This window comes from Drosophila teissieri, chromosome 3R, assembly GCF_016746235.2.
Source record: "Drosophila teissieri strain GT53w chromosome 3R, Prin_Dtei_1.1, whole genome shotgun sequence".
Taxonomy (NCBI): domain Eukaryota; kingdom Metazoa; phylum Arthropoda; class Insecta; order Diptera; family Drosophilidae; genus Drosophila; species Drosophila teissieri.
The window spans coordinates 11,896,042-11,923,835 of NC_053032.1; the positions used below are offsets into that span (position 1 = coordinate 11,896,042).

The 27,794-nt window shown below is 41.6% G+C and overlaps 4 protein-coding genes across 4 annotated transcripts; 3 read left to right on the forward strand and 1 right to left on the reverse strand.

The window, feature by feature from the left end:
- The first annotated feature begins 8,611 nt into the window (after positions 1 to 8,611).
- Positions 8,612 to 9,347, forward strand: LOC122620691 (eclosion hormone). The gene is made up of 3 exons (XM_043798286.1): positions 8,612 to 8,775; positions 8,852 to 8,880; positions 9,102 to 9,347. Exons 1-3 carry the CDS (start codon positions 8,667 to 8,669, stop codon positions 9,255 to 9,257), a joined length of 294 nt encoding a protein of 97 aa, XP_043654221.1. The 5' UTR covers positions 8,612 to 8,666; the 3' UTR covers positions 9,258 to 9,347.
- A 480-nt stretch (positions 9,348 to 9,827) lies between these two features.
- LOC122622452 (peroxidase) lies at positions 9,828 to 20,982 on the reverse strand. Its single transcript, XM_043800884.1, has 10 exons — positions 20,930 to 20,982; positions 20,440 to 20,598; positions 15,350 to 15,432; positions 14,949 to 15,039; positions 12,007 to 12,395; positions 11,671 to 11,844; positions 10,647 to 11,577; positions 10,314 to 10,592; positions 10,154 to 10,250; positions 9,828 to 10,091 (listed from the first exon to the last, which is right to left on the reverse strand). Exons 1-10 carry the CDS (start codon positions 20,980 to 20,982, stop codon positions 10,044 to 10,046), a joined length of 2,304 nt encoding a protein of 767 aa, XP_043656819.1. The 3' UTR covers positions 9,828 to 10,043.
- LOC122620825 lies at positions 15,644 to 17,328 on the forward strand. Its single transcript, XM_043798461.1, has 5 exons — positions 15,644 to 15,880; positions 15,953 to 16,144; positions 16,204 to 16,515; positions 16,972 to 17,101; positions 17,162 to 17,328. The coding sequence occupies exons 1-5, from the start codon at positions 15,662 to 15,664 to the stop codon at positions 17,245 to 17,247; spliced, it is 939 nt and encodes a 312-aa protein (XP_043654396.1). The 5' UTR covers positions 15,644 to 15,661; the 3' UTR covers positions 17,248 to 17,328.
- Positions 20,983 to 22,122: 1,140 nt separating the features above from the next.
- On the forward strand, positions 22,123 to 22,482 carry LOC122622453 (turripeptide Gsg9.2). Its single transcript, XM_043800885.1, has 2 exons — positions 22,123 to 22,336; positions 22,403 to 22,482. The coding sequence occupies exons 1-2, from the start codon at positions 22,123 to 22,125 to the stop codon at positions 22,480 to 22,482; spliced, it is 294 nt and encodes a 97-aa protein (XP_043656820.1).
- Positions 22,483 to 27,794: the final 5,312 nt, after the last annotated feature.

Sequence of the window (27,794 nt, forward strand, 5' to 3'; positions counted from 1 at the left end):
TTCAGGGACTAACATTATACGAGTATTCAAGCTTAAAATATTTTTTGTTTTTTATTTCTGTATTATAATTTCTTATGTATTTATTATATATTTATTTTATTACAGAATTTTGGGACTCAAATAGTTTTTTTTTTAAATCATTAAAGAGTATAATCTCCCGTTCAAAATGGCTCGTTCATGTCGTTGCTTTGAATTCTTATTTACTATTTTATTACAAACATAAACGAAAAGGCACAACTTTGTTAAAATAAAATAGTTATTTTTACTGAGTTTTATAGGTTGGTAGGTTTCCCAATTTTTTCTTTGTAAATATGTAAAACAATATGAAGCATATTTTTCGCTCAGTGAATCCTGTTTCTGGGAAGAACGCAACCCGAGCGCAGTTTTTCATTTCCCTCTGCATTTTTTACGCGCCCCTGCCACTTTGCGTTTTTATCTCATTTATTTATTTTACAATTAGACAAAGTGAAGTGCACTTCCACACGGGCAGCAGATGCACATGGGCTGGTGGTTGGGGATGGGGATGGGATCGGGATTGGGTTTGCGGGTGCAATTGCAATTGCAATTCCAGCTGCAATGGCAATGGCAATGGCAAGTGTTCTGCCATGTCCACGTCCATGTCGGGTGTGTACTTTGTGGTATGGCAGCACGCCAAGGAATCTGGAGCTCAATCGAGAAAAAAGCGAGTATAGGCGTCCTTGTGGCTGCCTTAAATCACAAGCTTATGGGCAAGCTGCTTAAAATTAACATTAAGGCTTAAGTATGCCGTGGACCCACTGCGCACAGATACGAGGCACGAGATACAAGATACGAGATACTTCACAGAGCAGATACTTTCTCGCCAAGGTTGAGCCGGCAGGCGGCTGGCAATAATCATAAAAGTAGCCCGCACACAAGTCTCTCGCAAAAACTTTTCACATCGACGAAACAAATGGCAAATGGCCTGGTAGAAGAAACACTTAAGGGCCAGGTAAGTGAAAACTCAAATAAAAATGGCAGGGCACCCCGAAAAAGGAGCAAACTTTTACAATGCGAAAGGAACTCGAGGTCGGGCTATTTTCGGGCATCGGAAAACTTCAAGCTGCCTCAGATTCAATGAACCAACGGTTTGCAGACCTTAAAGGTAATTTCCGCACAGTAAATCGACTTATCGACTGACAAAAGAATTAAACAAAGTTTTTAAAATGATTTATTACTCGGAATAATCCGAGCTAAAAGTAATTCATAAAAGGATTTAAATTAAGGGGCAAAATGTAGTTTGTTTATATATACAATATTACACCTAAAAAATGTAATGTTTTTAAGAATAATAATGATTGAGATTTTAATAAAGATAGTAACAAAATGCAAAAAAGGAATTTTTTTAGGCATTACAGGCATACATTGGTTTATTGGAGTAATACATGCTAAGTGACTAACTCGACGGATCTTGTGAACGCTAAACGCTATTTTAACTTTGTTTTATTTTGAGCGAAAAATAAGAAGGATTTTCTGCAAAATAATGGGGGCATTTGCAGCAGTTTGTTGTGAGCCTTTGAAGCATTAACGTTGCGCCTTAGGCTATGCAAGGATTTATTTTTGCGACATCAGCTCTTTGAAGTCAGCGAAAATTTTGATTGCGAATGGCCGGCAGCTGGACATTTATAGCCATCCGTTTGGTCGATTTGCTGGACCACAGTTTGTCGAACTCCGATTATGAAACTCTGTACGTCTAATTGCAATTTCGGCTTCATCTGGCTTGTCTGGACTTAAAGGCACCGGGAAAAATCGCAAAGAGCAACGGAAAAGAGCTGCAAACTACGGCAAACTGGAAGTTTTCATTGCATTAGCCTGTTCGGAGCAAAGTTGAAATGTCAACGCAGAGTCACACAGATACACATACTATGACACACACATTCATCGAGCAATATGCGAATTGTGCACTTTTCCGACTACCGTGATTGTGTTGTCATTTTTTTGGACATCACAGCGATTTTGTGGCCTAAAAATAACAGAAAATGTTTTCTTAAAATCACTATTTTTATTTAACGTTGAAAACAACGGGAGCCTTGAAAATGCGACTTTTTAGAATAAATCCACCGTCTAGAATATATATGTATATACACTTTCAAATGAACATTTTTTTAGGTATTTAAAAATACACCTTTAATATCCACTAGAAGAAAAATAAGTTTAGCGAATTCAAACGATACTTTGACCCACTCTATTTACGTATTCTTTTTAAACTTTGTTTTTGCCGACTTAATGGGTTTTTTGGCCAACCTGCGTTCAGCACTGTCGACCTGCATTTCAGCGGACAGCAGGAGTCGAAAAATTTTTGAAATGCGACCCAATTTTCCTCGTATCGCAACACGGCAGAGCTCAACACATTTCCGAACCTAGAGAAAGGGGGAGGGAAAGGAAAGGGAAGGGGAGGGGAGAAGGATGCTCGGCTAGCTGACATTTTGTCGAGCTGTGCATTTTGGCCATGTGCATGTCAGGGCTGGGTTCCCAATGTAGGCACGCCCACCTCGTCGTCCGCCCACTTTTCACGGCCCAGTTGAGCCATCCGTCAGTTCGATTTATGTCACACATCCCGGCAAACGCACGTGTATATTTGCGTTTGCTAATTAACAAACGTTTGGTCTCATTGCCGGCCAGTGGCGGTTTTTTGTGGGCCAAACTGACTAATTACACCGCGACGTAATGAAGTGACACGGATAGTCCACTTCACAGGCAGCGGTAAAATGCTCTATTTAAACAGTTAGCATTAAGCACTATTCGTATAAAAAATTGTTAAGTAAAGTGTGCGCAAAAAGTTTAAAAATGATTACATTTAATAATGCCGCAGCTCGTTGATTTCATGGCTGTAGAAGGTTATTCTTTGTGAGCCCGCAGGTTATTGGCGCTTTGTAGTAATGCGAGCTGATTTAAATTTCAAAATTCATTACAAGCCTTTGAGCGGCAGTAGTTGAATAACACAATGAAGGGAGTTTAATTATTTTGAAATTATTTCATCGTTTTAGCCGTGGAAAGGCAGTTTTCTGCCGGAAGCTCGCAGCAAAAAATCATACAAATTAAAGCGTTTAAATTCACATAAATATAAATTATGGACATTTACTGCAATAACTACTGGTTGTAAATTACCGGACTGTCGTTTCCCTCTCCTGACATTGAAGCTGGATAAGTGTAAAACTAAATTACACTCTATTATTGCATTATTTTCCAAATACATAGTAATTAATGCTCATTAGTTGAGGTATTAGTATACTCTTATTTATATAATCATTAAGCGATGTTTTCTAATATGATATTTTAAAAATGTGTCAATGAATTTTCTTCATGTTTTTGCCTAACTCTGAGGAGTAATCTTGAAGTCGTCTTATTTCGTTTATGACAATTTTTTTGAGTGTAATGTTGAGGAGTCCTTATAGGCACTAATTCATTTAATTAACATGCATTTGCTCTAATTAATCAGTTTGCTGTTGAACTTGTGAAACCGAAATTCAATACTAATTCGCGTGTTTAGATACTAAAGCAGTGACCTATTAATCTATGTGGATTATGAGTCGAACTCAAACTAGGCAATTCTACTAGGCTTAAAATCAAGGTGAGATATGTTGCAATATTGTTTAGAATTTTATTTGAAAATCTTATCTCCCGCCTAATTAGTTTGTTTTTCAGAAGACCTGCCAACAAACTTGACAAAAACCTCAAAAAGCAATTATGAAATAAAGCAAAGCAAGGCATCTTTGGCACAGCATGAGCTGAATTGAAGGCAGGACACACAATTCCGAACAGAAACAAAAACGAAAACAGGAAATCAAAAAAACAAAAAAACAAAAGCAGCTTCGAGTCAAACACAAAATGAAAGGACATTAAACATGAACGAGCATTGTGGCACAAAGTAAATGCAGGATTAAAACGGCTCATTCTGTCCCCTGCCGTGTGTGGGTGTATATTTGTGTGCTCGTGTGGGTTTCCATGACCACTCCCCAACCGAAGAGCCACCCACCAGCAATTGCATGGCCAGCCACCGAACCACCCACCGAGGATCCAGTCTCAATGCCGCCACTTAAGCAGCGCTACGTGAGCCAAGAGACACACACGCAAATAACTGCGGGGGTAGCTTTTAATTATCTCGTTATTTTTTAATTTCCACCATTTCACTGATTTCATTTTGAGCACATCGAGCGCGACGGGCGGTCGCCTTCCCGGCCGGAAAATAAGAAACTCTGGAGAAAGTCACTCCGTAATCCCGACGCCATTCGAACCTGCTGTATATGCAGAACGGAGGATCTTGGGACGCAACTAATTCGCAGCTCGGTTAATTCTGTCCAGGTTGTTGTCTTGGCGACACACTGCGCGAAAGACGTACATCTTCCGAGACAAATAAATTTATCAGACATCCAAATAAAAACAATTAAAGTATTATTTAAAAGAAATAGTAAAATGTATGACTAAAAAAATTTCTAAATATTTTGTAGTAGAATTTAAGTTTTGTTTTGCTTTTCAATTGTTAAGCATGTAGCATCAGTAAAATATTATTTAAATTCGTATTTATTAGCCCAGTTACTAACAAATTCTGATGGCCTTAATCCATAGAGTCTTATCTACTAAAATAGCATCTCCTGTATGCAAAATTCGAAAATGAAATATATAGTATTTACTATTGCAGCAGTGACACCAACGTTTTTATATTTTTCTCTGTACAACAATAATTTGTTTACGCTCTAATGACCCGGCCACTTGGAATGGCTCTTAAAGCCCCACAAAAACGACGGTTGAGTGTAAAGTGAGCTGAAAAACAATTAAGTCAGCTGAGAAGCCCGCCCACAGAAGCCCAGTCCCACAATCCCCCGACCTGTCGACCCACCAGCCCTGCACATTAACATCAAATTAGTTCGTGGATTAACACGTTTTTCACATGCCGGTGGCGAACAGGAGGGAGCAGCGGCAACTTCAGGAACCCAAGCTCCATTACGCATACGACACGATGCCGGGCGGGAGGCCTTTAGTTCTTTAGTTTGCCCCCGTGTGCAGCGAGCCGTGTGAAAAGGCTTACTACACTAATTATACTCATGGCTAGCCTTTATTTTCGGGGACGGCTAAAAATACTTTAAAGTATATTATAAACAAGTGAGAGTATATTAAATGCTGATGGCCTCTATTAAGCAGGACTGTGGACTGAACAGATACACAGCTTCACTACTTCCACTAGCAATCCTTAACTTTAAATGAATTACTCAGTACTAAAGCATGTTAGTATATATGAGAAACATACATAAGTAGTAGTTTAATGCTTAGTAATAAGGCGTTTTCATAAAATTGTTGGCTGAAGGAAAACCGGCAGGTCCATCATTGCTATTATTTCCATCACCACTGTAGGTATATATTTAAATAAAGTTTTTTGTTCGACCTGGCAAACTTTGCAGCTACAAAATAGGCTTCATTGCTCTTTTGTCATGCCCGGCAGAAGCTGGCAACATATATAGTCGTATATCTGGGAGCTAAAATCAGTGGCACAATGAGCATATTGTGTGGCTAAAAAATTTAATGCTTACGTGCCTGAAATATCTACCGAGGCACAAAGGATGCGATTGCAATGTATGAAAGGGATATGTGAGGCGCATCGACTCTGCGGGCAGAGTTCATAAATAAAGCGTCCGAAAATCTCGACTTTTGGCTTGGTTTAAAATAAAAGTTTCTTGCCGTCGCCGGAAAAGAGTGGAGAAATTGCTTTCGAAAATGCAGCGCTATAAAGAAAATCGCTTACTGATTTACTCGCTCTGCTGTTCAGTTTGAAAAAGGGGAAAGGGGAAAAAGGCGAAACTGGGAAGGGGAAAACGCTGCAACTAATAAAAGTTTTTGCTCTTCGACGGCGCGTTCGGTGGTGTGCCACGCCCACCAACACACTCTCGCTCCCTGGCCATCGGTTGAAATGTTTGCTGTTGTGGCTTTTCAGCAATTTCAACGCACGTCCAGGGGGCACAACACAAAAAGAAGAGCTCAGTCCGCCCTGCACTTTAATAATGAGATTTATATTGAACGAAATTGATTGCCTCCGAGGGAGTCAATAAATGGACCAATAAACATCTCGTTGATCAGGTTCTCCTAGAGCCAACTCTTTTAGTGTCATCATAAAACTAAAGACCAGGGGAGGGAATGCGAAGAGCTCCTGAAACGCTCGCCATATCTTTCAAGTTCACAACGTTAAAACGAAATGTTTTGCGCAGAGGGGAAACCTAAAATATATGTATATTTCCTTTGGAAATACATGTAATTCAAAGGATATCTAATTTCTTAACTTACATAAGCTATTTAAATTTTATCATTTTATATAACAGTTTATTTGCTTCACTCTTATCAGCTAAGTAATTTATAAACCTAAATTTTCATTTTTCACATCTTCTGCATGTGCCGCCACCTGCCGTTGGCTTACAGTCAACACATTTTACACCGTTTCTGTACATCTAATTTAGGGCGACACCTAGCGGTAAAATAAATGAACTGCTTTACGTCGATTTGCGCTGCTTTAACGTAAGGGTCCAAAAGAACACGTTTTGACTTCTGTTCAAACGGAAGAACATGTAAAAAAAGGAGTTTTTACAAATAAATAATAATATAATATATTATAATATATGATAATATTATAATAATAATCTGTACACATTAGTTTTTATTTTTGATATACGTTGCTTTAGTTAAGTTCTTTGCTTCCTACGTTTTTAACATAAATATTGGCAATAACCTGAAAGCACTAATGTAAATAGTGAAACCACTGCCACTTTCATACACAGCCATTTTTAAAGTGATTCTTATTATTATAAACAAATGTTCGTGTATCCCACCCTTTCACGATTTCCTGATTTACTGACTATGCTGTGTTAATACGTATTTACTAGTTTGTTAATGCTAGCAGCTGAGAAGTAAATCTAACCCCACATGGCGTGCTGTAGGAAGAACAACTCCTTTCGGCAGTATCATTTCCTGTTTCGGGCTACAACCTGCTGACCAGCCCGAAACCAGAGCCCAAAGAAACGCAATTAAACTGGCTAAGTAACATCCACTACTCAGAACACCGCTGTGAACGGCACTCAAGAAAGCCAGCCAGCCAGCCAGCCAGCCAGCGGAAGTGACATTTTGCCATTTTGCACATATTCAATTAGCTGGACTTGCTGGCGAGATAAATTGATTAATTTGCTTGTGCAAATCAAACAATCGCACGAGATCCAACGTATAAATACAACAAGAACTCTGCAATCTAGAACCAGTTTCCAGCAAACAAACGTGTTGCCAAGTACTTGGCGAGTAATCCAAAACGCCCGCACCTTTGCTGCCAAACAATCAACTACCGGTAAGTTTCGAGCTCCTACGTCACTGGCCCGAAAATCTTAAGTCTGTCTCGAAAGTGTCACGCCCACAAATTTCCGTTCATATGACGTATACGCCACATGGGCCTAACTCATTACTCATACGTGGCGCGTGTTGCCAATTAGTTAGGAAACATGCAATTTGTGCCGCATAAAATTAACATAACTACAAATTTTCCCACGATACAGTTGAGTTTTTTGTTTGTTTTTTTTTCATATTTTAATTTGTGAGATTCGCTGGAATATATTTATATCGAAACCAGTTGGCAGCGTGTCCGGTTGGAGGCAGGACAAAAGAATTCTTATTTTATTTACATTTTACTGGGGCGGCATCTGGTCTTGGATCCGTTCTACGCTTTACATTTTAACCATATTTTTACTGCATTTACAGCGCCATTAATTAATGGGCTCGCCAGTCGCATACGATTTGCATTCATTACGATTTCAGTTCGATTCGGCTGTGTCCGTTCGCTTGACACTTCCTGATACTATAGCAGTTTTGCAATTTTTCAAAAGAGCTTTTCGCCATAGCTACTTTCTTTCCGAAGTCCGGTGAATTTTTTAATGTGCTCTTGAGAATCGGGGAAATTTTTGTAAAGTTATGTTTCTTGGGGATTTGCCATTATGGAAAAAAATTATTGTTGAGCGTTACGTTTTATTTTAAATTTTATTTTGGAATATCTCCGAGCACTTTCTTTGCCATTAAAACTAACGAAAAAAATGGAACAAGCTAAATAACACGATTTTTGTTGTCTTTAAATAATTAACACTTTTTTTGTCTTGCATTAATGAAGCTCATCTTTTGACATTCCAATAATTCCATTTAATAAATATCCACGGCTCATCCATTCATCGCCCATTTAAAAGTGTAATAAAATCTGTTCAGATAATTATGCAAAACTGAACAAACTTTTTGGTAAGGAGAAACAGATTAAATGTGCGTAAATTTGCGTATCGCCCGCTATTTTGCATACGCTTACAAAATAAAATGGGTATTTGATTGGGTTCGTATCGATTTCGATTGACTCAAAGATCTGACGTATTTTAGCGCCACTGGGGCTGCCTTGTCGTGTCGACTTGTCTCGCATCTGCGACCGGCTTCAATAGTTGCTTTTTTATTTTTCGCTGCCGTATCGGGCTTCTTTACTCTGTTAAGCTTTCGCATCTGCGTTTGGGCCGAGAGCATATGTATATAAAATAAGAAGACAAACGAGCGATAATAATTATTTCCAATCCGCTCTACACAGACAACAGTCGCAAGCTAGTCAGCTCCCCAAACAAATCGGTTGGAATCAAAGTACCAAAGCCATCACCATGAACTGCAAGCCCTTGATTTTGTGCACCTTTGTGGCAGTTGCAATGTGCCTGGTGCATTTTGGAAATGCAATGCCCGCAATCAGCCATTATACGCACAAGCGATTTGGTAAGCTATATAAATTTCCCTGCCTCATGTGCGCCACTGTACTAAACTAGCATTTCTATTTTTTACTTTCTTGCAGACTCCATGGGTGGCATTGATTTCGTTCAGGTGGGTTGGCAATATAAGCTCAATTGATTTTAAATAATAAATATTAAGCTAATATCACTTGAATGTTATTAAAATGTTGTAGAAAGGTACTTTGCCTTTTGGAAGTAAGGTGTCTTTTTAATTGACATTCATTCATTTGCTCTTGAGATTAAAATATGAATATCCCTAAACATTCTACTATTATTTTGACAAAAGTGTAAAATGCTTTTTTTTTTACACAGGTGTGCCTCAACAACTGCGTCCAGTGCAAGACCATGCTGGGAGACTACTTCCAGGGACAGACCTGTGCCCTCTCCTGCCTCAAGTTCAAGGGCAAAGCCATCCCGGATTGCGAGGATATAGCCTCCATAGCCCCGTTCCTGAATGCGCTCGAGTAAAGCGATCAGAGGCGCCTCTTGTGCGGTGTGCGGTGTGTGTGGTGGTGTGTGCTTTTACGGCCTGTGACTCAGGTGTGGATTTGGGTCAATGTGACGCTCAACACGATGCTCAAGTCTTGGCGATCTTGGCTGCTGATTTCGACCACAACGATGATGACATGACTTTTGCTAAACAACTGACTTTCCAGCGCGAAACCAAAGAGTTCCTATTAACTTGTAATTGTGTAGTGAATAAACAAATACTTTAGAAAAATGTTGGTTGTTTTCTTACTAAAGGGGTTTTTGTGCATCGACAGTTCTTTCAGCTCTTGCTAACTTTATTGATCTGTGTTACTATTTGTTCGCCAAGTGTACAGCATTATACTTTAATATAATACTCACCTTAATCATCCAAAAAAAAACCAATTTTGATTTTAGATTTTATTTAAAAAATACTTGCATATACAGAAACTTACATCGAGATATATTTTTAAAATTATTTATGTTTTCTTTTCTGATTGCTTTTCGATATGCTTTAACTTAAAGGCTCTATTTCTGCTATTTAATATTAATATATACAGAATGTATGGTTCATGCACGGAAATGCTGGAAAGAGCTCTGAAGAAATGGCAGTGTCAAAACTACTGACTCGCTATAGAAATGCGGATGGTGAGCAAAGACTAGTTGAGGGACTAAGCAGTAGGAAGGAAAAAGATTTTGAACTATAGAAGACAGAAGGTACAGGATATGGAGTCAAACAAAATGAATCGAGATTGTTGAACAAATCGCGAGAAACACAAATGGCATTTACTTCCTAAAGTTCAGCAGCGTGTCGGGTATTTCATTGATGTAGTTCTACAAATCATAAGATGCGTTAATACTTATTTTAAGAGTTGCTCCCTCGATTGTTTACTTACATAGAGGGAGGGATCTACGCCATGACCGCCGAAGTCCGCCCATTTAGTCAGATCAATTGATGGTATGATACCGCTCTTGCAGGGCACTCGAGGGTTGCTAATAATATTACAAAATAATCATAAAATATTTATAAAGGCTTTTGAGGCGGCGAGTACTTACATTTCATGATCCGGCAAGACCATGGGGTAAATCTGCACAGTATCAATCAAGTCGGTGTTGTCGCAGATCAATCGGGAAAGCTTTGCCTTGCGAATCTCCTGCAGTTGCTCGGGAGAAAATGATGACGGCTGGTTGGGCAGTTCATACCAGAAGCGATCTCCACGACGCAAGTAACTCATCTGGGTGGCGATGACGCAGGCAAAAGTCGGTCCCAACATGGAACCGGGAAGTGATTTTTCAGAAACGCCTCCAGACCAAAGATCGATATCAGCAGGGTGCCTAAGAGGTATCAGATTAGTATAATAAGTCAAAGGATCCCCTTCTGAAACCTACTCAAATATGCTGCCATATCGCAAAACAGTCTCGTTGGGCATGGATCCGTACATCTCATCCCAAGTGTTTGAGGTGGGCAGACCGCAGAATTTCCGGAACTCCATGTAACCGGGAATACCGAACTCCCGACCGCGCTGCATGTTGAAGGACACCAGATCCATTCCGAACCGGGCGCCCTCCTTCTTGAACAGATGATTGGTGACCTCCTGGGTTATCGAGTCGTCCATGGCCTGGGCCACTTGGTTCATCAGACCCATGAAGTACTCATCCAGCACTCCAGCCCGGTAGAGATCATAGGGTCTCCTGATCAAATCCGACAGACGTTTCGAGGCAATGAACTTGTGGGCCTTGGACCAGCGTTCCACGGCAGTTGGCAGCAGCGAGTGGCCAAATCGGAAGGCCGCTCCCGCAAATGAGTCAATGATGCCGGGATTCACCGTTGAATCGTAGCCATCCCAGTAGCCATCTTTCTGGAGAACCAGGCCGAACTTCTCCATCACTTCCTTGCCCAATAAAATGGGCAGGAATTCGTTGAAGGTGACGTGCTGCACTATGGCGATATTGATGCGTCTGGACTCCTGGAACAGGGTCTCATCATCCCAGTGCTTATTGATCTGCGCCAGTCCAGTGGCCAATCGATTGTGTTCCCGCGCCATCAAGGTGTGCATGCAGGTGAGCACCAGCTGCTCATTAACGCGAATCTCGCCACCCTCGAAGCAGTACATGCTCTTGTTGGGACGCGTGCATCCCTCATCGGGGATATCCAGCTTCAGGGGCAGCAGGTCCTTCAGGCCGTACTCCTGGAACACGGGATTCATGCGCATCAGGCCGCCGTAGCCGGTTCTCAGTTTGCGGGCGAATGACTCCTTCACTCCGTAAACGGTATTAGCATCGATGACACCGGTCAAGGTGTTGAACTGCTGACGGGATCCTGAGAAAGAGAGATACAAGCATTTAAGTACCATTAAATATATATTACTAATAGGCAAACAGTTATTTTTATTATAAATACACATTTACTCACCTAATTTGCAGCCTGGACGAGGGGAGGGGAATCCACGCACGAAATCGATGCACTTGACATTGAACAGGCGGTAGAAGTAATCGTCATCGGGAATGCGAATCTCGTTGCAGTACGGATGCTTTAGATGCAATGGTCGCTTGCAGCACTCCTCGGGATCGTTTCGGTTTATGGGATCTGAAATGGATTTATATTAAATGATGTTACTAGAGTTTCTAAGAACGACTAATTGTACTTCTTACTCAAGAAGCACTGTCTTTTTACTCAGAAATGCAGGAGCAGTTTTGAAACATTTTGTAATCGAATTTGCCTTGCCAATGGTATTATTATTCAACCTACCCAACGGCGTTCCCGTCAGCGTGAAGTCGTGATCCATGAACTGACCCCAGGCGATGACCATAACGGTGCCCGCGTGATCGTGGAAACCGTCGTCGGGATGCATGGTGCGTGAAACCACTCGAGAGAAGGGCAAGTCCCGACCAGTCACCGAAATCCTGGGAGCGTTGATTCCGTCCGAGTAAAGGGGACCGATCAGGCGCTGGAATGGAGAATTAGCTGCCCCCCAAGTCGGGTGCTCGATGTTGTTGCAGAGGCCATCGAAACGCCGGTATTTTCCAGGGCGACACTCAACTCCGGCGAAGAAGGGTGGACACACCTCACGGATCAGGGTCTTCGAGGTGTCAATCGTGGGCAATCCTTTTTCGATTTCTTCATACGATAAGCCATATCTGAAAACATAATTGCGAATGGAATTTAGCCGGCACTTCATTTAATAGCAGCTGCGATTATCGCTAAACTTGGCTCTTTCCTGCCGTCAACTTTTCGGGCAGTCAAGCAACCCATTTACACATAAAAAAGTAACACCTCAGTTAAACTAAGAGTAGTTAAAATAACGAGGCAATAAATATAAAAAGATAAAGTAATAACAACACAAGCCAGTTTAGATTTAGTCCAAATTGATTTACTTAAAATAATAAATCTTATTATGTATTTAAGCAGTTAATAAAAATCATAATCAAAGTGCCAAGTACCTAATCCGAATCTAATTATCTAAGGTCTTACTTTTTTGCCAGTGTGCTCTTAAGATTTTTATTGGAAAATTGCAAAATTATCGTATTAGCCTAGTTAGTACCGCAATTAACGCGTCTTAGTTTTCAGACAGATATTGAAGTTGTCTGGCGTTGACAGTCTCATATACTTTCAATTGGTTTCCAATACAATTTTGTATTTCGGTCTAAGACTTCAGTGCTGGCAAACTGGTATTTGCTGGCAGAGGAAGTTGTGTGTGCCGGCACATAAATCGCCAAAGGGACCGACATTAACTCTTCCTCGATGCATGAGAAAGCGAGAAAAGCGAGGAAAGCCAAAGGGAAACTGCGTCCGGCTGGCCATTGTGTGAAGATGGGAAGTGGAAAACTGTGAAGCTTCACAGTCAATTGGGTCGGCAATTTACTCGCCGAGGTTGCAGGGTTGCAGCACGTGAAAGTACCAGAAAAGTGCAGAAGGGAGATCTTGAAATGCGATATCTTTCAGTCGTCCATCATTGATTTACATGAGCCATTTGCCGATTTAAGTCGTCTCATTGTCTGCATAGAATGCCGTAAAGCCAGGCGGCTGCCAGACTGGCCGTTTACAACATGTTATTAGCCATAATCAAGAGATTATACAACGGCAATTCAGATGCTGCAGGTGCAACAGATGAAGAAGCTGCCCCCCCTGGTCTGAAAATCCGCTTAGACGTCGGGCTGAGTGAAAGTCGCACATGGGGAGGTGATGATGCTGAGCTTTAGGACACACAGCCTCGGCGAGACTCCCAATTTGTGGCCAACTGACTCGACAACCCGCTTACCCAGATTCCACTCCCCGAACAGCACACAAAAAATAAAAGCTAAATTGCCCATCAATTGCATTTACGATGTCTTATAAGATTCTGTTTGAATAGTTTGAATTAAAATAAAGCATGATATGTATTTAATTTTTCAACACAAGGGAATGTTTCTTTAGTAGTGGTAATTGAGGAAATGAAAAATATTTTTTTTAATTTTAATTATTTTTGAGAGGTAGTACAAAATAAACTTGTAACCCTACCATGTGTTCTTATTAACTGACTGCAGGGACTAATATTTTTAAATTGTATATGTTACTTATTATAATGATTATTAATATATTGAGCCATTATTTCAATACAGTACTTTTGGGTCAAATAGCACTATTTCCTTATTTCTGGAATAATATATATTATTTATCAACGGAATGTTTGTTTGAATACATTTCCCCCTGTGCAGCGGTCGAGTCCGCTGCCGGGGCCAATAGTTGGCCAACCGATCGCATGGCAGAAAAGGAAAAACCAAACTGGAAATGCAGTGCGGCATCTTCCGCAGCTTCTTTTCGAGGGGCAAGACAGTCACGCGCACTCTCACTGGCTCACTGGCTCACTACTCACTACTCAGTACTCACTACTCGCTGCTTACTGCTCACTGGCTGTTTGCTAAGCGGTCCGTTGCATAATCGCCGTTTGTTTACATCTGCGATGCGAGCTGCGCAAATAGCTGCAGATACTTTTTGTTTGGCAAAAATGCGGTTGCGCCAGTTGGGAAGAAGGCTTCGACGGGCTCTCGAATGCACTTCTTCGGCTGTCAGCCACTGGCCATCAGTCAAAACGCCAGACAATTAGCATTTGCATGTGGCGAACTTTCAAAAAGAACTATCGCACACACAGAAAAATGGATCTAATATATTGTCGGATAAAGTGAAATAATCTTTTCACATCGAAGACTTTTTGCCATTTGGTGGAAATATTTATGTAAACGGGTGGGAACTTGTGATTTAAAATTTTGACAGGAAGTTGCATTTATGAATTCATTTAAAACCATTGAAATTTCTATTTCACATTCAGAGATTAACAAAAATAATTAAAGGCATTTCAAATCAAAACATTTTCATTTGCCAACAAATTGTAGTTTGTTGTATTTTGTTTCTGTGCTGACGAATTCGAGTTTAGGTTCCGATTCGTGGCGAGCATAGAACCTTGGAGGCAAGAAAAGACTCATGAATATTTGACGACTGCAGGGGGTCGTTTCTGTGGTTCAGTGGTGCAATTATTGGTGGAGCAGTGGTGCAGTAGTGCGGTGGTGCTGTGGTGCTGTGGTGCGGTGGTGCGGTGGTGCACGACTTAACTGCCTTGTCATGCGTGATTTGGCAATCGTTATTAGCGCCGAGGGAGATGGAGATCGTGGGCGTGCCAGGGCAACTTTCAAATGCGTTTAGCGCTGAATACTTACGTTCGGGCCAATTGAATGGAAATGTCGAGCAGCAGTTCGCCCACGGTGGCCAGTTCCTCCGGCTTCCAGTCTGACTTTGGCTGGGCCACATCTGCAATGAAGTGCAAAGTGCGTTATAATCGGAAATATAAGTCTACCATCGAATAATAATGATTTAATAATGATTTTAATAAATAGAATCCCAGGTAAGGTTGGCATAATGCCGCAATTTTCAGTTCCAAATTAAACATTTTAATTTTCCATTTAAATACAATGCCATATTATGATAATCAAGTAAGCAATTCTTTTCTATTAGCGTTATTTCTCATCTGATATATTTTAAGCACGGTTTTAATTTCCAAAAAATAAAATAATATTCAAATCGGTAAGTAAGTACTGTACTGAATTTAGGATTCACTCACGTATACGCTTGCGTGCATCCAAGTAGGCCGCGTTGATGGCATCGTAGGTGATGCAAGTGCCCGGTCCATTGTTGTACGGGTTTCTGCAAGTGAGTTGAAGAGAAAGTGATTTAGATTGGCAATAACGGCAATTTGTCGCTTATCACATGCTAACCACACAACCCACACCCAGTCCTTCTGGGACTGTGCCTGCGCACTGACAGATAATGAAATTATTGCCAGGCCAGTGGGTTAAAAGAGCCGCGTCGGAGGGAAACAGCCAAGTTCCTTATTCAGTATACCATATAACTTGGTCAAAGTAACATCGTCAGAATGAAGCCAGGAAAAGTGGAGCAGACGCGCAGTAAACTAGAGCAAATACTGAATATCCATACGCCAAACTATCTGGATTGTACTTTTCAAGAGCTTCTGCCCAATTGCTGTAAAGGTTCCCTGCTAAGCGATAAATGTGCTAAGTGGATCAAAATAGTTTTACTGGGCACTCTTATTTCGTTAGTAGTAAAATACTACTATGAGGAAATGCAGGGAAAGGTATAAAAGTCGTAATGATATTATTTGAAAATCTAATAGTTCGGTATATTTCAATTTCTTTGCGTTTGTTAGAATTGCGCTCTGGCTTGGCCACGCAACTTGCGTTACGCCTTCCGACCGCCAGAAAATTGTAATTTCTGTGCGAATATTAAAGAGGTGCCGCGTCTGCAAAATATTAGCCCCCAGGAGTTTGAGAAAAGATTCGCCTACAGTGCAGCGCCAGTTATAATTAGTGATGCCACCAAAAATTGGACAGCAGTTTCGGTAGCCATCCATGAAGTCTTGTAAAACCACCTTCATTTAATGGTATATGCATATTGCAGTTATTTAACTACTGGTATTTTCGCGATGTTTATACCAAGGCCAAGCAAAAACAGCACATCAGGGAATGCCAGTTCCTGCCATACAAAACCGGATTTCTTGATATCTATGACGCCTTGGATATGCCCGAGGATCGGGTGGAGCTGAAACCAGGCGAACAGCCCTGGTACTTCGGCTGGAGCAACTGTCATGCGGAAACCGCAGAGGAGTTCCGTAGGCACTATGGGAGACCGTATTTTCTGCCCGAAGGCTCGGAAAACAATGCAGTTGATTGGTTTTTCATTGGCTCATCCGGCTTGGGGGCTCAAATGCATGTGAGTTCCGAATATTTGCCTTTAGGTGACATTTTATACGATGAAATGGATAAAATGCTTATGGGATGTTTAGTGAGACGGATTCTTTGATTAGGACTTAATAACAGCATTTTATTAATATTTTCATTTTCCCCATATTTTCCTTTCTGGATAGCGAACGCAACTTTATAAATCTAACCACCACTTTACAAGTACCAATTTTCCCACACCTAACTTTGTAGACAATAATATTAAACTGTTTTTTCCTACAACACTGACTTATCACATGAAAAGATTTACTGCAGTCCAATAGTGTTCAAATATATTTATGTTCCTTCAGGCCACGTCACATACACGAGAGATTTGAGTGTATTTTCTGACACTTTTATTTCGAAACGCCACTTATAATGTTATTTTACATAAATGTAGAAGTGTAATATCGTTTTCGTTTTGATGCATGTCAAATGTGGTTTGCAGATAGACAACGTGAGATTGCCGTCGTGGCAGGCGCAGCTGGCGGGCAGCAAGCGGTGGCTACTGGTTCCACCTCCCGAGTGCTACCTGCAGTGCCGGAGGTTCGACGTGGTGGTCCAGCAGGGCGACATAAGTGAGAAGCCACTCGAATAGTACTGAAAGTGCACCCCCTACTTATAACCCTATTTCCCAGTTGTGTTGGACACGAACAAATGGTACCACCAGACCTTTGTGCAGCCGGGAGCCATCAGTCTGACGATTGGAGCTGAGTACGACTAGAGTTAACCGGCTGCATGCGGTTTTTCCTCGTGACAGGAAACGGCTGCCCCAAACATCTCCATTCGGAGTCGGATGAAAATATGGCCAACTGTTACTGTTACAGTAACAAACTTAACTTTAACATTGCCATATTACTCTGCTTTTGCCAGCCGGTTTGTTAATTAAACTCCAAAAACACGCAAATTTCTTATGTCGAGCAGCTGCGACTCAGCAGCCCGGGAAAATCTAACCAAATTGGGGGGCCACTGCCACTTCCTCGAATGGTGCGACATGTAAAACGCGTGTCAGGCGACAACGATGCGTGTTAACAATGCGTAAGTATTAAGTAATTACAACAACAGCTGGAGCAACTGCAGCAGCAGCAGCCGCAGCAGCAGGCGCAGCATACTCCGAAAATCTGCCCACAAAATCCGCAGCAGCATTGCGAACTCACGCAATCCAAAACCATTTCGGCTAAAAGCCACATTTTTCACGAACTTGCAGTCATTTTACCCTGTCACTGGGTAATTTTCCTCCGCCTTTCAGTTTCCTTTTAAGGTTTTTGTGTCAGCTTATCTGAGGTCCATTCAGCTCAGGAACAGGAATCTAAGCACTAAAGTTTGTTCCTAACTGATATATTTTGTTAAAAATATTACGATTTTATATCCATTTTATTTTAGCAGGGCATCTAGCTATCGCCTAGCGTAAGTAGCAAATTTCGTGCATATTTCTTGGGCAAATTTGTCAAATTGAAATCGAAAATGGCAATGTCTGGCACTTAACTGGTGCGCCCGTTAATTTTGTACCAAAAAGCCGAGAGCCAGTCGAGAGCACTCTCGCACGAAATTTACGAGACCCGGTTAAGTTCAATGTGCGCATAGCCAGAGTTTTGGGCCAACTAGAAAGTGGCTTGCATGCGGCACGCACTGCGTCCCATGCTGCAAGCCACTTTGGGCCCAGTCCACTCCTTTCGATGCGGCTCGTCCCGCCCCAGACACGGACTTGTACTTGTTATCCTGATTGTAAAGTAAAAACTAATGTTATGAGTCCCGGGCTGGGGATCGCAGGTGCGCTGCGAGCCCCGAAACGCCAACACTTCCTGATCGGTATTGAGTTGCAGCGGTCTGGTACACGCGGCGTATGCGTAATATTGTGAATAATTGCAAAAGCGTGTCGTAAACTCGCAGTGAAAAATATTCAAATATCATTTATCTATGCGGCCTTTTACAATCTTTTTTCGGTTATATTTCTCTAGAGACTACGTGCATAGCTACTTCGCTTACGCAGACAGTGATGCAGAAAACAGATTCAGATGCAGATGCAGATGCAGATACAGATACAATTGCAGACTTTTAGCAGATGGAGCAGAGGCCACAACGAAAGTGGCCCCGGGCAAAACCTGTATTTAACTTTTAAGTAGGTTGCTGCGACCAATTTTGTTGCTTTTGCCTGCTTTTTTGCTTTTTTGCTTGCATTTTTCCCAACTGACTCTGGTCAGCCAGGTTCAATAGCCAGGCCAAAGTCAGCGATAACGACTTGGCCCGATTGACCCCAAAAATTAGCTTCACTTCACTGTGACCCCCAGCACTCAAAGACAATCGGCAATTGAACAATTTGCAATCTCAATCTGGATCGTGTGACATTTAAAATATGTATGTATATCTATCTGATGTCATAAGTGCTGCACGGCAAAAAATCATAGCCCATTTTGCATTTAGAGATCTTCAGAAACCAGAAAATATAGGTTTAACCAAACAAATGTTGTAATTAGATTAATCTTCAGAAATTATAGCAACGTGGTCACAGTTTATTTCTGTTTTTCCTGTGCAGACTGAAGTTCAGTTCGGAAGTCTCCATGTGTTGGCAGCGTTTCAAAGTCACTTTTCGAAATCATCTCGATACAAAAGTTTGCCATCAATGGCTGCTGCAGCCCCACGGCAGCTCAGGTGTTTTTATTTTATTTAGGTATTTTTCTTTTATTTTTCCTTTGGCATCTGCAAGTGTTGCAATGCCATTTGTTTTGGGTTGCCGCTGTTGCCTTGCTATTTTTGTTTGCGGCTTTTTGTCGTGCGGTTTTGATTTTTTTCGTTTACTAATAAATCGCGCCGGTCTGTCAGGTGACTTCATGATGCGTTCGTCTGCATCGCATGGCTCTGAAAAGCCAAAAGGCTGTCGTCGCCGATTCGAGGCCAAAAACCATTTGCTGATTGCCATTAACGAGCCGCCGTGACAGCGGGTGAAACATAAGAAGCCATCATCACACTTGAGAACCCATTTTGCGAGGCATATGTTTTTCCTTAGTATGTTTTTTGACACCCTGCATGGAGTATATAACGCGGAAAACTGCCGGAACTCATATTGAAGAGAAGATCTCTGGAAATTCTACCACTTCATGGAGTTCAACTACGGAGGACATAGAAATGAAAAAAGTTTGTGCTTTCGAATCGGCGGCGAATCTGCCAATACTTGCACCGCAGCAGACTAGGGGAATTAGAAAGGGACGAAGAACAAGGATCTGTTAATAAAAAAAAAAAAGAGAGTAATTGTCGTTTCTAAAAACTAAGAAATAGTTGTAGTTAGAAACTCGCATTCAATGAAGACGTCGATTGTCAAGTGTTACCACTAACTCAGTTACCCGTGTGCGGCAACAGATGCAATCAGTTCGCTCAGCGGGCCTCCGACCAAGAAATATATGTATTTGTTAGGATAGTATGGGAATATCTATCCCTAGGCATTGCAACTTGCAGACGTCAACGTCAAAAGCTGGTTGCCGAATGATTGCCACTGCTGTTTGTGCTACTAATGATTGGCTCAAAGCTCGTGTGCCGTGTTGTCGTAGGTGTAGAGCCATGTTTCCACCGCTCAAACAAGCTGAAACAGCAGAAACCAAGATTTATGGGTGCCAGGCGGGCAGTCGTACACTGCGAACAAATTGCCACGAAATGGGGGAGTAACACAGAATTCCAAGATGCAATGCAACTTTTCAGGCCTTCGCTCTCATTTTGAGCTTTACATATAATCACTTACATGTTGTGTAGTAAGTTTATTAGGATTGTATCAGTTGGTCCGTAATTATGACTTCAGTTTTTTATTCTCTGCTCAACGTTTCGGTGTCAACGTTCAAATATTTGAGCCTCAAACATAACCCAGAATGCCACCAAGCCACTTTTTCAGCCACAGCAGACAAGGCACTTAGTTTCTATTTGTACTCACAAGGTGCCGCGGAATAGATTCACATTGTAGTCGTAGACGGAGGAGCGACCTGGGCCGCCCAAGAGAAGTGCACAGTCAGATCCATGGGCCGTCTGGAGTTGCTCACCAAACTGATGGTACTGCGCATGCGCCACCGCCGCCAGAGACAGTAGAAGTATTCTGCAAAGAAACGTAGGCAAAAGTAGGTAAATTAACACGTTATGCAGGCAAACATGCGGACAACAGTCACGCCCCTTTGACAAATGGCAACACGCCCGCGGCCGAAGGCATTCATCAGTCAGTCAGCTACTAGGAATAGTAAGACTTAGGCACTGAGAAAAAGTCAGCCATGTGACCAGTTGGAAAATATATTATTTTATTTTAATACTATAATATTATAATGCCAATCCAGAGTAATAGACTTCATAGCATACTTCTAGTGTATATATTCAGTGACAAGCACAATAAAGTCAGGTTCTATATATGCAAATTCAACTCCTTCGATTCCAACTGTAAGTGGCAGCTGGCGGTCGATCGGCAGTCGACGGAGCCCATATGCCGCATGCCATATCCCCAGTTGCATGTAACCTTTTCGGCTCCCCATTGTTTCGGGCGTTTCTATGTCTGTCAGCAGAAAGGGGCGGTTGGGGAATTCGACATCTGACAACTGGCAACCTTGCTTTTATTTCGCGGCTTTAATGCGATCTGATTTATGACTTGCAGCGCGTGTTAATCGCTTGTTAGCTTTTGTCGCCGCACACAAAGCGAAAGCCAAAAACAAAAAACCCCATATTTTCGGGCAATTGTTAACGGCTTCTGATAAGTATTGATATTGATTGCCATTGTTGCTGCCGCCTCCGGCTAACAGTGAAAGTAAGGTATAGGTGTGCCATGCCCCTTTTCTTATGTAATCGAAAACAAGGTTCAGCTCAAATACCCTTTAACACATTGGCATCGAACTGGAATTAATTGAAATTTTTGAAAACAATTAATTACTTCGTTTATTGCACACATCTAACAAACTCGTTCAACCACGCAGCCAAGAATTAATTAAGTGATGCTCGATAAAGATTGCGAAATGTTTTATGTAAGCCGCAGATGATATTCCCAAAACAAATGTAGTAAATATTGCAAAATAAGTATATTTTATGAGAATTATTAGCGGGGAATTCGAAATAAATACTGGATGGATCTTCAATTAAGCCCAATGCCTTGTAGTGGCGATTGTTCACAAAATGTATGGTTTAACACGCTAAATGATTTATTTTATTTTATTAAATTAAAGCTATCTTCAATGAGGCTCTATAATGTGGCAAAACTATGACTTTACACTCAGCAGTCAATGGTGAAAGTATCTTGCTATCCACTTCCTATCAAGGGTTTCATTATAATGAAGGGCACAGAGTTCCGCGGCAATCGGTGGTGCTTATACAATCGCCAGGGGAAACAATAACGCACTTAAGTCCTTTCACTTTTCGTTTGACAGTTTGGTTTTCTTTTCGCTGACCAAGTCAAGTGAGATACCTTTTAAGTGTATCCCATTACAAGGGTTTATTGAACTCAGCTCACCTGCTTCCATTTTTATTATAGTAAAATAAACATCTGTTTTTCAGATAATAGCTCTAAAGTGTCGTTCTCGCTTATAAAAAGGTTACTCTCTACGTTCCAAAATCATTCGAATTCCAGAACCTAATATTGTACAACATGAAGATTGTGGCTGCACTCTTGGTCGTTTCCTTGGGCTTTCTGGCTTTGGCTGAGGCCGATTCAAGTTTGGAGAGGTGTCCTCGGGTTTGCACAAGGGAGTATAGTCCGGTGTGCGCCGAATGGCGTAGGGGCAGAGTACGTCCCATAGTCAGTCGGTGCACTTTCTCCACTAAATGCGTTCTAGGTAACCAAATATGCAAAACGAATCGAAGTAAGTGTTATTTCTTTCTAAAGTTTAATATATGTAACCAACGAACTATACAAAATTTATCAATAGATTGGATTACCGTCGACGAGAGACGTAAGTGCAGGAATGAAACTCCGGATTGCGATGAGCTGCGAAAAGCGTCCCAGTAAATCTCTTGCAGACGTCTGTGCATTCAATAAAGATTAATCCTTCGCTTATCTAAATGCATTTTTTTATCAGCTGTAGCTTCTTGTTCTTTCTTTGTTCTGATTTTTCACGATCATTTAAAAAGCAGTACTTGTGAATGTATGCATCCGAAGATATCAAAGAAAGTTAAATAGATTGAATTGTCATCAGTGAAGACAGAAGACCCCCTTCTTTATGTCACAACTGTGATAGCTTGCGTGGATTGGCTTAACATTGAAATCCCTTGAAGACATTTTCACATGGAGTAAACCTTAACTTTATCCGCTCATATAACATTGGACTTTGATTAATCACTGGCTCAATAAGTCAACAGAAGACTTGCTGACTCTTGGCCAATGTGCGGTCATAATTTTGGGTTTACGGCTAACACGATTTGCAACTCTTTACGCTCCTCGCTTTAACTGAGTTAAATGAATATTAAATCTGGTTACCAGCGAGTTGCTTTCATTTCGGTTTTCGCACAAGAGTGAATTTGGTTCAAGGCTGCCCTAAAGTATTTCGTGTTTATGATCGCTTTCGGAGTGCCTAGTTCATTAGCCATCATGACAGGGCAATTAGAATGCAAACAAAACGCACTCGCCCACACAGATGGCGTTTTTTATTGGGCCGACATCGTGCCACGCCCGAACAAAAACGCGTGCCACAAGGGGGCAGTGGGCTTTTTGCAGATTTAATTGCCGGACCCCAGATGCAGATCAGAGTTGCAGGCCACTGCGTAAAGTCAATTAATTGTTGCTCGCCTTTGGGGCGACAGCTTTTGTGAAAGGCCAGCACGCAACGTCCTTCTGGCCAACCTGCCAACCTGGCAACCTGGCCATATCCACACAACAGGTATATGTACGTATCTGCAATTTATGCACACTGCATATATGCATATGCAATCTTTACACCTGCCCGCAAGAGTCAATTAATTTCGGCTCGTCGATGGCTGGCCAAACGACTTTTACATAAATCGCACCACTGGCTTATCTAAGGCACTTGGCCACACCACCACGTTTCTTTCGGATGACACACATACTCGAATGCCGGGAAATTTGACCGCTTTGTCGGGGATGCAAGTGCCATGGTGCAAAACATACATTGAATCAAAATTATGCAAGAATGTAGAACACGAATGTATTACACACGAAAAGTGTGTATAGCGCTAACAAAGAACGGGCGCAGTTGCCAATTACAGTCGCCATATAGGACGATCCCTGCCATATCTGTGCATATTTTAAAGCGCATCCAATAGTTGACATTTGCTAATAATATGTTTTTCCACAGGCAGCAGCGCTACGTTAATTGCCCGGTGCATTGTTATGCTTTGTATGTGGATAGCTCTGCCAATGGTATCTGGTATCTGAAGCCACTTATGTCATCTTGAGGCTGGGAGCAGGGCCCAACTCTGAGCCCCCGAAAAGGGGCGTGCCAAGAGCATAGGACTTTTTGTTCAGATCTTTCTTTGTTTGCAGCTTGCCACATCACTCGTATTGTTGAGCTCTGGCTCGTATGTAAATTGCCCCGTCTTACTTCTTACTTATGTAGTGTTGGATGTCATGAAAATGTGTGGAAATGACTTTTGTAATGCACAGAGAAATTTATAATTTATCTTTGCTGCGTTTTCGTTGAAAATGATAAAGTATTGTGAAATGAAAATATGACAGAAGTCCGAAACGATCTCTTAAGCTTATCTTAAAGTTGTCTACTTGTTTTACTATGTGACGATAGCCATTTTCGTTGATGGTGATTAAGTGTGGTGAGGTGGAAATAGGAGAGTTAGCATGCTGCGGCTTATACATATTTTAAAAGTGTGTTGATAGAGTTTTTAATATGCCAATAGAGGTTTGTGGGAAGGTCTCTGCTTTAACTTCACACCATTTAACTCAGATGTTATATATGGCATTGCGATAACTGAGTGGAATTTAATATGGGAATTATGACTCAAATACTCTAATTGGATGCATTATTATTATTTATTTATTTAAACAAGCCAGAAACACATGACTGCCAAAGTCTTTTTAAACATTGAATGTATTGTTGTCCAGAATATTGTCCTATCTAGAAGTAGTGCATATTTCTGCTTGCCGCAACTTCTACTTTTGTTATTTTTAAGAGCGCCAAGTCTCCAACACCAAACCGCTCATTAGACATCATTTATCATTTGACTTACTACAACCTATAAACCAACCGCATTTAAATAGATCCAAGTTAGAGCCACTCGACCGCCACGAGCCCGAGTGCCGATAATTGACGATGTGCAAATATCGCGTTTGTGTACTATTGCACTTTTAGCCACTCTCTTAGCCCATGCTGAGTGGATCTCGTTTCTGGGCCAGATTGCTAATGCCAGAGCATGCTGCTTTAATTGTTGCACTTAGCTTTGCTTAACTCTGAGCTCTGGCCAATTGCTTAATTGATTCTGGCCAGACAGGTAGCGTTAATGTCCAATGTCTTCACATCCGCCTGGCATTTCGCAGGCAGCTGGGAAAAACTGTGCGAAACATATCGAATCGATGGGGCACACATGGCGCATACTTGATTAACGGCGGAGCAATTGCAACATGACGCACATTTATGTGGCATTAGTGTCGCCTCCGATATTTTATTGTACCATAAATTGGCAATGCAGATTCGATGGCACACAGTACTCGGAACGATAAGCGGGCCATAGCTGCCTTAATTCGCTCTCTGACCCACAAAACGTTCGCGATCATATCGCTGCGAGAAAATCTATTTGGGCTCGCGTAGCTACACGGGAAAAAATTAAATAATAATTTACAAACCTACTTCAAAACTATTCCAAAGATTTGGGTTAACATTTGTTCAGTTGACGCTGTTTTAATTGGCTAAACTATATGTTATACTAAAGTGTGCATAATAATATAAGATGTATATGTATCGCAAGGCACAGTTTTGGTATTATTAGACCTACAATTTCATATTTTCTGTGCAGCATTTTTGGCATGTGAAGGGTTTTGATATATCACCCGAACGGCACGCAATCGCGATAGCATCGGACACGGCTAACGTGCAGTTTATGGACTGCAAGCTCTCGAATAGAATGTAAGCGAACTGCAGCTGGCCAGCGAGTCGAAATAAATAAATAAACTCGGCTTTGATCTCCACATCAAGTGACTGATAACCGAAGCCGGCAATCTGACGCTTTTAACAGCTTATTAATTGGGCGGCCGCCCCTTGCAGATTTATACCTGGCCAACTCGCGGCTAATTGCAAACAAATTGCAGTGGCTAAGCCACATCAGCTAGGCGAAGTCAGCGGCAAATTCAATGCCAATGCTTATTGACCGAAAACGAAAACGCTCGATGCAAAACTGGCTGCAGCCTGCCATTGATTGTGCATAAATCAAATGAAAACAACTTTTGCGTCTGACATTAATTTTGCACGCAGAGAAAAGTTTGGCATAATTTAGATCAAAGTGCTGTTTGACTTCTAGTTAATTTGACATTGGAAGAACCATTTGAACTCAAACCACATATTTTGTGCAACCAAACCATAAAACCTAATAAATCCTGATAAGGAGCTGCATTTCTTTCTACTATTTGTTTATAAATCTCCCATATTTATTTAGACAATTTTTTCTCAGTAAACTGAGTGCAGTGTGCGTTGGCTTTCGGCGACAAGCCGACCGCCTTGACTTTCTTAGCCGAGTCTGAAGTGCACTTCACCGCGGCGTCTGAGCATCCTCAAAAGCAAATGACAGGGAGTTGCGAGTGGGCCACGTGAGCAGCAGACGCCTTTCACCTGCCTGGGTCCACCACAGGTTGCCCGAAATAGCTGCAACAATTACCAAATTTTGTGCTCATACTTCGGTTTAGTGCGGCCGGCGGAGGCATTCAATAGCTCGGCAATGCTTGGCAATTGGCACATCAGCTTGATCATCGTCATCATCATCAATTTGAGTGCGAATGTTGCAAGCTCAAAGTATATACAAAAATAGGAAACCAAAAACATGGAAACCCGTGAGCACTCCACTTGGCCTGCCTACAAATGAGCCAAGTGAATATTCGGGTTCGGTTTGTATTTGAATGTTGCGTTGCCCAGCATACCGACATGCAGCATACTTGTGCTTTATTTAAATAGTTTTCCGAAAAATATCTATGTGCTCAGACACAAAATATGTAACTGGCGGTTGCATCTGTTACTGTTCAATTTGCACCGCTGCCTCGCAGCTTTGCCGCCAGTTGCCACATAATTTCTGACGAGTGCACATACAAATCAAAGGCAGCACGCGATTTGGGTTACCAGGGCTCTCACGATCCCATTCGAGATCCAACCAGAGATCTGCTGCGAATTGCGTCGACAGCCCCTGCATTTCAATTAGCAATCTGTGGAGGGTTCTCTGATAAGCGGACAGAGGACAGCGGACAGCCGCCCCGATCGCAGCTTTTCACTTTCGGTTCTCACGCTGGTGGGCGGGTTAATTAAAAGGAGCACTGAGAAAAATGTATGCGTCTTTGAACCCCTTTTCGAATCATAGCTAACTTTCCATGAGAAATATGAAGTATTTTATTTTATTTACACCTTTTTATTTGTGCTTATTAACCTCTTGTAGTTTCCCCTTGTCATAAAATGTACTACAAATTCCTTAAAATAATAAGAAACCTTTTCCATTTCGACACAGAACATAATTTTTAGAGATCTTCGTTTTGTCGTACCCATTCGCTACACTTTCTCGACCTGTGAGTCGGCACATAAATAAATAAATAAACTATTTTCACCCGAGCAGCAGACCGAACTCGATCACTTTTCAGGGGCCCAAAGATCGCTATGAGGCACGTAGTTGTATCTTCAAATCAGCGTAAATAGACGGCCCACCGGAGGCGTCCATTCATAAAGAGCAGCACGTTTGAGCACTCGTCCACTCCATCAAACGATCGCCACCATCCTCTTCATGATCCATGATCCCTGCTCGTTCGACTTTCTTTTGTTATAACATCAATCAGCAATGTTCGCGAAATCAAAGCAACATCAAAAATATCTAATTTACAAAAATACACCGAAGATAGAAAACCCATTCAAGAGGTGATAGTCGCGGGCAGGCATGACGTGAATTCGGAGTTTGAAAGTGAAATGATTTTGAGTAATTTCCGTTAATGTAGCGCATTAATGGCGCATCATCAGCAGCATCAGCAGCATCCGAAAAGAAGGAGATCTTCGAGTCAAAAGTGAATGTTGACCAGCGCTCACTTCAAGAAATCGAGCAGTTGCAAAATATTGTGTACCCACCGATACACACATATATATATCCATCATTGTAAGGCCTCCAAATGAT

What these genes read in the sequence shown, in the direction of transcription:
- LOC122620691 (XM_043798286.1), top strand. Translation starts at nt 8,667, where the DNA reads ATGAACTGCAAGCCCTTGATTTTGTGCACCTTTGTGGCAGTTGCAATG. An exon ending in TTATACGCACAAGCGATTTG is followed by an intron (nt 8,776 to 8,851) that starts GTAAGCTATATA and finishes ACTTTCTTGCAG; the next exon opens with ACTCCATGGGTGGCATTGAT. An exon ending in GTGGCATTGATTTCGTTCAG is followed by an intron (nt 8,881 to 9,101) that starts GTGGGTTGGCAA and finishes TTTTTTACACAG; the next exon opens with GTGTGCCTCAACAACTGCGT.
- LOC122620825 (XM_043798461.1), top strand. Translation starts at nt 15,662, where the DNA reads ATGAAGCCAGGAAAAGTGGAGCAGACGCGCAGTAAACTAGAGCAAATA. An exon ending in GCTTGGGGGCTCAAATGCAT is followed by an intron (nt 16,516 to 16,971) that starts GTGAGTTCCGAA and finishes TGTGGTTTGCAG; the next exon opens with ATAGACAACGTGAGATTGCC. An exon ending in GGTCCAGCAGGGCGACATAA is followed by an intron (nt 17,102 to 17,161) that starts GTGAGAAGCCAC and finishes CCTATTTCCCAG; the next exon opens with TTGTGTTGGACACGAACAAA.
- LOC122622452 (XM_043800884.1), bottom strand. Translation starts at nt 20,982, where the DNA reads ATGCGGCATATGGGCTCCGTCGACTGCCGATCGACCGCCAGCTGCCAC. An exon ending in TCGTCCAGGCTGCAAATTAG is followed by an intron (nt 11,578 to 11,670) that starts GTGAGTAAATGT and finishes TCTCTTTCTCAG; the next exon opens with GATCCCGTCAGCAGTTCAAC. An exon ending in GTCTTGCCGGATCATGAAAT is followed by an intron (nt 10,251 to 10,313) that starts GTAAGTACTCGC and finishes TAATATTATTAG; the next exon opens with CAACCCTCGAGTGCCCTGCA.
- LOC122622453 (XM_043800885.1), top strand. Translation starts at nt 22,123, where the DNA reads ATGAAGATTGTGGCTGCACTCTTGGTCGTTTCCTTGGGCTTTCTGGCT. An exon ending in AATATGCAAAACGAATCGAA is followed by an intron (nt 22,337 to 22,402) that starts GTAAGTGTTATT and finishes ATTTATCAATAG; the next exon opens with ATTGGATTACCGTCGACGAG.